This window comes from Rhincodon typus, chromosome 21 (genome assembly GCF_021869965.1).
Source record: "Rhincodon typus isolate 14 chromosome 21, sRhiTyp1.1, whole genome shotgun sequence".
NCBI classification, from domain to species: Eukaryota; Metazoa; Chordata; class Chondrichthyes; order Orectolobiformes; family Rhincodontidae; genus Rhincodon; species Rhincodon typus.
Window position 1 is genome coordinate 18,694,928 of NC_063352.1, and position 11,137 is coordinate 18,706,064.

The 11,137-nt window shown below is 37.4% G+C and overlaps 1 protein-coding gene across 3 annotated transcripts in view; it reads right to left on the reverse strand.

The window, feature by feature from the left end:
• Nucleotides 1-4,350: 4,350 nt before the first annotated feature.
• lmtk2 (lemur tyrosine kinase 2) overlaps nt 4,351-11,137 on the reverse strand; it is a 105,260-nt gene continuing 98,473 nt past the window's right edge. For all 3 annotated transcript variants that reach the window (XM_048609444.1, XM_048609445.1, XM_048609447.1), the window contains one exon: nt 4,351-8,614. In XM_048609444.1, coding sequence (XP_048465401.1) covers nt 8,586-8,614 — 29 coding nt within the window. In that variant the 3' untranslated portion in view covers nt 4,351-8,585. The remainder of the gene's footprint in view (nt 8,615-11,137) is intronic.

Consider the following 11,137-nt stretch of genomic DNA (forward strand, 5'->3'; position numbering starts at 1 on the left):
CTGGGACCATTCTTGTGAACCTCCTCTGAACCCGCTCCAGGGCCAGTACATCCTTCCTGAGATATGGGGTCCAAAACTGCACACAATAACTTGCCCCAAGTTCCTCCCTCCCTTCTATTTCCGATTATCGCTGCTTCTGGCACTGAGCAAACTGATGGTGCTATGGACTGACATGACCCCAGGTCCTGATTGTCATCATCAAAGTTTTAAAAGAGGTACTATATACATTTGTGTTAAATTTCCAAAATATCTTATTCAGGAAAGGTTGCATCAGACTGGAAAGTAGCAAATGTGACTCCTCTATACCAGGGAGAGGGGAGTACCCTCCAGAAAACTACAGATCAGTTACATTAACATCTGTCATTCAGAAGTTGTCAGAATTAGTCAGTAACTGGGCACTTAGAAAAACTCAAGGCAATCAGGAAACAGCACAGTTTTGTGCAAGAGAAATCATGTTTCACCCATTTATTGGTGTTATGTGAAGTAGATAAGAGAAGCTCATTGATGTACTGTAGTTGGATTTCCAGAAATCTTTTGACAGCATCACATAGAAAAGTTAGTGTACAAAATAGAAGTGCACATTGCAACATACCAACACGGCTGGCTGTCAGAAACAGAATATGCATTAATGGATCTTTTTCTGATTGGCAGGATGTGATTGAATGGGGTCTTGCAAGGGACTATGCCTCAACTTTTTACAACCTATACGAATGACTTAAATGAAGGGAACAAAAGCATGGTAGCTAAATATACAGAAGACAAAAGTAGATAGGAAAAGATGATGTTGTGAAGTGAACGCAAGAATGTCACAATACTGATGGGTGCTGCATGCAAAAACCTGGCAGATTGAGTACAACGAGGGGAACATGTGAAATTAATTCACTTAGGCACAAACGATAAATACAAAATATGTACTAATGGCGAACGTCTGCAGAATTCCAAGGTGGAAAGAGAGCTGGTGTTCCAGAATTAGAATTAGATTTTGATTTTATTGTCAGGTATAGTCAAATTGAGGAATACAGAAGTACAGTGAAAAGTGTACAAAGTTGCCATTCTCTGGGGCTATCTTGATTACAAAAACCAGAATTAAAACAAACATCAGAAATAAAAGAAACAGAGCAAAAAGGGAAGAAAAACATCCAGATCTTAAAGTCCCATCTCAATAAAAAGCTGTATGGAATGCTTAGCCTCCAACGCAGGCACCCAGGCCTGCAGTCTTTTGCTGATGTTGGCACTTCTGCTCACTGGGAGGAGCTTTGCTGTCACCACCCGAATCACCGGGAGGTGTCACGAACTTGCTGCCATCATTCCACAAATGGCCCACTCTCGCTGCTGTATCAATGACCTCGTCACAGAAGGCCCCAAAGAAAGCAAAAGAAAAGACCAAAAGCAAAAAGAGCGGGAAAAAAAGGAAGTAGGCGAAAGTGGGCTCAAAAGCCTGAATGCAGCCAAGCTACTCCAGAGCACAACTCACAAAATGTTCATTTGCGGATATAGCAAATAGTTAAGAAAGGAAATGGAATATTATCCTTTCTTAAAAGAAGAACGGAAGATAAAAGAATTTTATGCTCCAGTCATACAGAACATTGGTAAGACTACATCTCAAATACTGTGCAGAGTTTTGATAACTCAATTAAAAAGGATGTAAATGTATTGGAGGCAATTTAGTAGATTGATACCTGGAGTGAGCAGGTAATTTTATGAGGAAATGTTGGACAGACTGGCTTGTTTCACTGGCGTTTAGAGAAATGGGGTGACTTGATTAAGGTATACAAGATCGTGAATCGTCTTAACAGAAACGATGTTGAAATTTTATTTACTCTTGAGAGAGGGGTCCAGAACTAGGGGCACTATTTTAAAATTAAGATCATCCTTTCAGGACAGAATAATAATAACAATAATGCTTTTTCTCCTCTCAAGAGGGTTGAAACACTTTGGAACAGTGCCTCAGAAGATGGTAGAGATGGAGTCAATGAGTTTAAGGCCAAGGTAGATAAACTTTTATTAGTATCAGAATTAATAGTTATTGGTAGTAGATAGAAATGTGGAATTTGAAACATAAACAGATCAGCCATGATCTAACTGAATGGCAGGGATGGCTCTAATGGGCTGAACAGCCTACTTCCGCACCTACTTCATAAGCCTGTATGTAATCTGTCTGGCTGGTTGACGTGTATCAAGAAGGGTCACAGCAACAATGGTACAATTGCTAAATTAGAAGACAAGATTCATAACTCACCAGTAACAAAATCAAAATATACAAGTTGAACGAAGTTAAATATGTAAATTAATTCATTTTACTTTATTTTGAATATTAAATATACATAGTGCATTTAAATTAAACAATTTATTGAATTACACTATGCATGGAAATTAAAGTAAAAATATTACATATCAAAATGTACATATTTCATGGACTGTGACCTGATTTCTTTTTTTCATTAACTATGATTTGCAATCAATTTCATTATATATCTTTTATTAAATTACAAAAAGAAACCTGTACCTATGACTTTGTTACATCATTTCCCATTTACAGACAGAATTAAACACTTATATACATCCAGTACCATCAAACATTAAGTTATACTTCTCAAATGTGCAAGATAAAGCAATACATTGAACAAAATAATTTTGTATTTTCATCAACGATTTAAGTAGATCCAAAATAACGTAGAACAGGCTACTGTTGACAAAAAGTATACACAACTTTCAGTTTTAAATGGGATGAGGTGGGGGATAGAGTTTCACTATTTACAAATAATTTTCAAGCATGAACCCCTACAGCAAAGTATGTTTAAAGGAGCATGCAGTTTTTGATCATTGAGGCACATCCCATGGCTCATATGTTCACCCAGAATTAACCAGACCACATAGCTGGACCATAATATATTGTTTAATTCAAAACATCCTAGATATGTGCAGTAACATGGCAAAAACTTTCTACATGCTGGAATCTATATTTGCCGTTTGTTTTAATAAGTTAGCAACTTGTACAGATCATCTTCAGCTCTGCAGTCTGAAAATGTGCAGTACTGTTGTAGTTTGGAACCAAGTGAACATTTATTTGAATAACAAAAAACAAAATAGCCAAATTGTTCTGAACAATCCAACAAGGTAACTGGAATCTGGAAGCAAGGTTTAAAATTCATGGCGTGTAGCACCAAATAAAGCTGCTGCACACATAGTAGGAAGAGTAACTGCATGAATGTTTTATTGGCAGCTCTTCAGCCTGCCAAAGATATTGGAGGTGTGTGGTTTATTTGATAAATCACCATTAGGTGGAGGACAATATTAAAAAGGACCACATCATTCCTATTTGCAAGATGCCTTTTGCCACTTCCTTAAGCATCTCATCCAAAAACAATTATCTGAATAGTAATGGAAAACAAACGCACAAGGGTTTTGACTGCCACCATAACAGAACAAATACAAATGAGTTAGCATTATTTTGTTTTGTATAAAGAATGGAATAAAGTGTGTCATTCACCTTAACCATGCTTCTAAAGAGCAATGGTTTGGATTTCCATGTAATTACAGAGTCCCCTTAGGACAAGAATAATTTTCATTGAAAACAGGGGATTTTGCATTGCCTGTCCAAGATGAAGGTGTTTTCCTCCTCAATTATTTCTACATTTGGTTCTGAAGAGTTTGGGCTTATAAATAGGCATATTTTTGAGTGACTGGAAAATATAGATCCTGTACTTTTCACAAGAAACATGAAAATACTTTTGTTCATTTTTCACTCAAAGCTGTCGTGAGCTGTTAGATAACACAAATTATATTTCAAAGTTATGATATTGCACAGTACCTCAGCAATGTCATGGAGTAGTCCATTGCAACATATATGCATGTACAAATGAGGTATACTGGTATCTAAATTCAACAGGTTCTCCCCTCACTATCAAATATACAGTTCATTAGTTTGAAAACAACATATGAACTAACACAGATTTTCCTGACAGACACATACCACAATACACTTAATCTCAATACAAAGTTGTTATGCTTATCCCATCACCTGTTGAACAAACTTTTGTCATTTTACAACGTCACTGGGGGAAGGGATGGGGACTGGGTGGGGGAATCGGGAGGGAGAAAGAAAGAAGAAAAGAAGAGAGAGAGAGAGAGAGACACACAGCTAGAGCGAGTGCACAGTACTGAAACCACATGCAAGTACAAAAATCAACATGCTATATTTTGTATTTAAATTTTTAAATATGTAAACAGTAACCGTGAAGCTTTACAAACTGTAACACAATCCAAGGATTGAAATAATAATAATTTCCACATATCAAATATGTACTTCCTTTGCTGAACTCATGAGACAAGGAGTTTACTGCAGTTGCATCTATTCATAAAGGGAATTTATCCTACAATTTTTTTTTTTTTTTTTTAATATCCCCACAGATAGCTTCTGACTCACACAAGCACTAACTTCACAACAACTTGAGTCACAATTGCCTCTTGGACATCTCCTAAATTTAACATTTAAAATATTTAGTGTAGGACAGTACCACAAGGATATAAGCACTGCAAATTCTTGAAAAGGAGACGTTGCTATTGGGTGATGGTACTGCATTCTCCCACTCATGCTGTGCACTTGACTGGAATTCATAATTTCAGCAACTGTACCTTGGCAGACAATTGAAGAGGAGTTACAGAACAGTTGCAATTTTTTCACAATTCAAAGACTTCTTTTAACTAATATTTTTGATTTAAAGAACTTAGGGACGTTCAGGTATAAATTATTAACTTCTTCAAATCTACTGTTTGTCCATCGTTCATAACAGTCCTATACCGTCAGGCATTGAACTTCAGTGCTCAGACCTCAATTCTGAGAGCAGTACAGACTTCCAATCATTATTCGTGACGCTGACATTTCAAGTCATCCACTTGCTTTATCCTCCTACTTGATCAAACTAGTCAGGAAAATCCTATAGACTTATTTTCTGCAAAATTTGCTGCAATCTTACTGCTTATTAAAAGACAAAAATCCAATTTCAGTTTCTCTTGACTTAATGCATTTAACGTCTTTTATTTAAAGAAAAATCAGTTACTAATTCTGTTTGACAGTGTTCATTACCAGTTAGTGGAGGCAAGTAGTTATGCACTAAATCAATAAATACTTGAAAGCCTGTGTGATCGGAAGTCATAGCATTTGCAATGAATCCCATTTTAGGGAGTCAGGGCCTAGAGAATCACTTATGGAAAAATGATCAATGCCTCATTTTAAGCACCTGTCTTGCCAAATACCTTTCATAGTTCAAGCAAGATACAGGTACTCATCATCACCTATGTATACTACAGTTGAACTAGTCATCCCAAACAAATGACACTGGGATATCTCTATCTTTAAGGAAGTTTGTAGGGCTCATATCATTTATCTAATTTGCTTCCTAGAACAACACCACTTATACAGGGCAGTTTTCAGTCCTACATCAGTCACTAATGCTTTCTGAATTGAGTTCCATGTGATTTCCTCAGTCTTTATCGATTCTGCAAAGTATCTTCACTCATTTCAAGCCTGTAGATTGGATCAATTGTGGGAAACCCTGTGCAAAATTCTGTTTTTGGAAGCCTTTGATTAATTTCTCCTTTTAGAATTCCTTCCAGCATCGCCCAGAAATGTGTCAGAAATTGAGTTTTGCAGAGTAGTCACATGCTCTCTGATTCAAGAAACCTACTTGCACATTTGAAGTACATTGCAAATTCAAGAAGTGAGTTTGTCATTAGGTGAAATAGCTCAATGGCTCCAAAGTAGTGCAAATCTATGAATAACCTGTTGCACCAGTACACAGTCCACTCATCTAGAATATCCCAAGTGAATCTAGTTTTAGGAATTTTGAACAGATATACCCTCTTTAAACTTCAAGGGTTTAAGGTGGACACAGAACTACTCCTGAAAGTCATTCTCCTAGTACAATGAGCGCAACATTTATCAGCTCCTCAGGAAGGCATAAAACAAGCTGTCTTAACTTCGGAATTCATAGTCTGAAGATGCTTTTGGGCCCTGGCTCAATTATCTTCACAAATTAGTTTCCTTGCTAGCATGCCTTCACTTGCTACTATTCAACTGGCATTCAGAACAAACACAGCCAGTGTGAATTAGCTCAGATGAGGAACTAAGTTATGAAAAGAAAGCCAAAAGGAAATGAAGGATCCTCAGCCTGATTTTTCACAACAGTGAAGTTTACTTGAGCTTAAGACCTTTGTACAGATCAATGCCCTGAAAATTTCAACCTCCCTGCACTAAAATCATGCAAGATGCAACAAGTTTCATCATTCTTCTTACATTCTACACCCTCTGATGATTTGCTCTAATTCTATTCCCATAGGGCACTAGACATCCAGAAGATGGGATGATTCCAGTGTTAAAAGAAGTATTTTCTGTGCTGATATTCCCTAGGTTTATGTAGATTTGTTACATTCAGATAAACAGCAAAGATGAAGAACTGAAGAAGGGAAAATACTCTTAATGGATCTCTCCTGCTATATAGATAAATGATAGTTATGCTGAGACCAAAAATGCACATGTCTTCAAGGTTGGGTGTTTGCACCAATAGGTGACACATAGCTACCAATAGCAGAACTGAACTGGAATAAAAGCTACCAAGCAAAGATTCCTAACAATTAACCAGTAATCCCCAGGTGGAAGTGCATACATGTGCGCATGGATAATGGGGAAAGGTCAGGGCCAGTAGGATAGATCCCATAGTAGATAATTTGCAATGCTTACCATCTACATGGCCAACCTGGGCAAGGCAATAACAACAAGACACTGTTAGCATAGCTTTACACTTTCATAATAAACAAAAATGGAAATAAAATTGGAGGAGAAATAGCAAACGTTTTGTACATTCACATCTCAAACATGGTTATTCGTGCTGGGCACTGATTATTCTTTGTGCCTGTCAAACTGCCGCTCAGTCAACAAGGACCACGTCAACAACTAACAGAAAACAGATTATAACAGAAAAAAAGCTAAGTCTATATGGCTAAAAATAAATCTATAGCAGTTCTGCTATAGATCTACTGAGGGAAGCAGATTTAACCATTTTATGTTTGAGTTATCGCTGGGACTCCTCCAACTGAATGGGCATTCAATGCTCTACCTGGATAGTCAGACCTTTCCATTCTTTTCTAATGTTCACTCTTGGAAAATCAACACTATAACTGAAGCACTACTGATTTACCCACCCCAATACATCACTTTGTGCCACAACTTGTGCAACTACTTTGCCATCTATACACCAAACTCAGTACAACATTAAATATCTAAAAGGTTACATTGTTCATGACCATAGCTCAACAGCTCTTTAAATATACAAACACCAACATCATTACTGGTGGAATGTGGATGACAGTGTAGACACATGCAACATTGCAATCTGTTGACAGCCACAAGCGAAGGAAGATGGGCCGGAGCTAGCCTTCCTGGCTGCAACACGAGGTACCAGCAACTTACAAAAAATAAACTTGTGAGAAAACATATCAGTCACGTGTACCTCTGACATAACAGTAATCAGAATTTTAGAACTGAAAGTCATAAATTATATATACGGCATATAATCAGTTACTACAATAAAGATACATTCTTAAAATTATTAGTGTTTCTCAATTTCTGAAGGTATTCATACAAAAACAGTTAGTGCACTCATATGTGGATGTTTCAAAACCAGTTGTGTCATTTGTAGTGTTCAAAATACAAGATAAATTCAGTGGTGACATGGAATTCATACAATTGTTGGCAGACTACCTGAAACCCTTTCATTATTGCTGTACATATATTGTGGTCAGTCTTAAATGAACAGGTACAGTTCTCAAAAGGCATGCAGCCAAAAGTCTGCCTCTGAAAATAACAATCATAAAACAATGTTCCAGGCATTCCATCTGTATTCCCACTGGAATCTAAAACTGCCACACTGGACAGCAATATCTGCAATGGAGATGATTGTGAGCTTATCTAATACTAGAGAAGCTATAAAACCAGTGGACACATTTTACATCAATAGCATAATGCAGATTTTGGAACAAAACCTCCTTCTAAACTCGAACACACTTTCAGGAGGCAAAGAATAAGACCTAGCATATTGCGTATTCTCTCTCTTATCCCTGAAAAAAGCAAGCATGTACTAGTTAACTATGACAGTTTATACAAAGAATTACAGATAATTTTTCAACTCTTCATTACAGTATTTTGTAGGGAGCAAAAATCTTATTGAACAATTAACAATCCTATGTTTTGCCAAATGGATATTACATGTAAAACCGTGAGAAATTCGATGGGAGATTACCAAGTATTGTGTCCATTGACAGCCTCAAAGCTTTTTGTCCCCCAGACTTCTCTTAAATCCATCTTGATGTGACACTGACCACATCCAACAAAGGACAATATTTTTAATTTACCAAACACAAAAACTGAACAATTTTATTCATTGATTCACAACAACTCATTCATTTTCTTAGAAGAAGGTTTGGTGATGTATCCATCTTAATTAAATCTGAAATGATTTGCTCTCTCAAGTGTCAAATTATTTTTAAAAATTTGGAAAATCATTGCACCCTTCTTTCCATGTTTTACTTCAATCCTTCTCACCATCTTCACTGCTTCCTGTAACAAAAAGGTAAAAATAAACATTAGAATTTGCAGTAGCATTAAGCTTCATGGACAGACCCATGAAGCGTTCTGAATGCATACAATTTACAAAGCCAGGAGTGGGGTCAGGAAGGAGGAAGTAAACTAATTATATGCTTCTTTTAAAAAAAAGGACATCTTCATTAACTTTCACCCAAAGGAGATACACTGTGCTAGTTGCTTAAACCATTGATTGGGCACAGAAAGCTTCTGTTCCACATAATTTCACCTCCTTTATCATCCATCTCCATACATTGTGCATTATAGGTCTCGACACTTCACCAAGGTTCTTTTGTTAAAAAAAATCCCTAAGTGTATGATCCACCAGTGGGATAAACTGATCTAGAATCTTTCATGGAACTTAAATGTGTTTTGGGTGCAGACAATGATGCAGGATGCTTGAGTGGGGTCTTGGTGAGAGAGTGAATGCGGGTAAGTGCACCAAATACATGAAGAAGAAATTCTCAGTCCAGAGTCTAATCAACTTAAGAGTTGGCACATCACCAGTTTCAGCCTGAGCAGCAGCTGGGAAGGTTGACAAGAATTACATTTAAAGTTAAGGAACTGGCTGCCAGAGACAAAAAAAAAAGATTTTGGCCTTGTTGATATCTGGCTGAAGAAATTTTGGCTCATTCAGGATATGATGTCAAAAGGCTTGTGCCACTACCAGTTACAACATGTCAGCGGTACATGGGGAAGCTGATACTTTCTGCTTTACTTTTTAAAAGAATACATAATTCTGGCTTACTTTTGATTTAAAATCCTCAATAACAAGAGGCAGAAAGTGCTGAGGGCCTGGGTCATTACTGTTTGCTCACTGTTTTGCTACTGCAGATATTACACAGCTGGTGCACGCACATCCAGGTGTTTGCTTCACACTGTTGCATTAATGTCCCATAACCTTTATATATAAAAGCATTTGGTAATAATTTGTCCAGCTAAAAAAATGGCCAATGACTGTCCAATGAACACAACTGCCTGAAAATCACAATAGATGAGTGTCATGAACTGGCTCTGAAAGACACTGCTGTAATGAAAATCACAGCACAGAAGGAGGCCTTTCAAATACACATCAATGGGATTCTTAAGAGAGCCATTCTTTCTGAAGAGTCCCTGGTCTCAGAGAAAAGGACATTGGCTAGAAAAGCACACGCGGCATGGTGGCACAGTGGTTAGCACTGCTGACTCACAGCGCCAGGGACCCGGGTTCGATTCCACCCTCGGGCGACTATCCGTGTGGAGTTTGCACATTCTCCCCGTGTCTGCATGGGTTTCCTCCGGGTGCTCCGGTTTCGTCCCACAGTCCAAAGATGTGCAGGTTAGGTGGATTGGCCATGCTAAATTGCCTGTAGTGTTCAGGGATGTGTAGATTAGGTGGGTTATAGGGGCATGGGTCTGGGTGGGATGCTCTGAGGGTTGGTGTGGACTTGTTGGGCCAAAGGGCCTGTTTCCACACTGTAGGGATTCTATGATTCTATGATCACGCTCTTGGAAACAGCCATTGTGCAATTTGATAGATTATTCACTGCAAGGAAGTAAAGCAAGAGACATTTTTATATTAAAAAAAGTGTGAGCTTGAGTTTCAACAAATGTAACTCTCACTAAATGCCATAGTGGCTGCAGCTGGAACACTTAACCTGTTTATTTGCATATTTACCATTGAAAACAGTATGACTGATTAGAATTAAAAGCCAGGAAAGTGCATTTATCTTGGGTTCTACATCTGTTTCACTTCCTGCAGGTGACTCTAGTTACAATCCTCCTGCATTAAAGACGTGGAAACTTCAGAGTAATTGTGCAGTAAGTACTTTGTAAATTAAACAGGAGACAAAGGCAAACCCTCGATGACAGAAATTAGCTATATCAATTACAACAGCTTCTATTAATGCTGCATGAGCATATTGGGTTGTCAGTACTACAAACTTAGCAGCAATTTTAATTCACATCAATGTTAACTTTTGAATTATGAAATTTATATATCATTAGCTGATCTTCTGTGGTATTGCTCATAAATAGTCTGGGGCTTCAGGTGTCCTGTTTCGGTGCTAGTAAAGAACTCCTAAAATTCTGCTCTGTAAGGGACGTCAGTTTATCCAAAAGAAACATCAGCTTTCCGTCTCAAGAATATTTTTGATTCTTTGAATTTGGATTCTGTAATAAGGGGTTAAATCTCTTAAAAGTTATAATTAAAAAAGAAATATTATAGATGAGTTTGACACAGAGACAATTACAATACAATAAAATAAATATTGAATAAAAACACCTTTACATTTAAAATACAAAATCTAGATAATGCCAATCAGAGCACAAATGTTCTCTGTAATGTAGCTTTAGAATTAGAATTAGATTTAGATTTACAGAAATACAGTGAAAGTGTACAAAGTCGCCACTCCAGGCGCCATCTTAGGAACAAAATAGAAAGTAAAGGACAAAGTTAAAAGTTCAACGTTATTGGTGCTGGAGGAACACAGCAGGCCAGGTAGCATCAGAGGAGCAGGA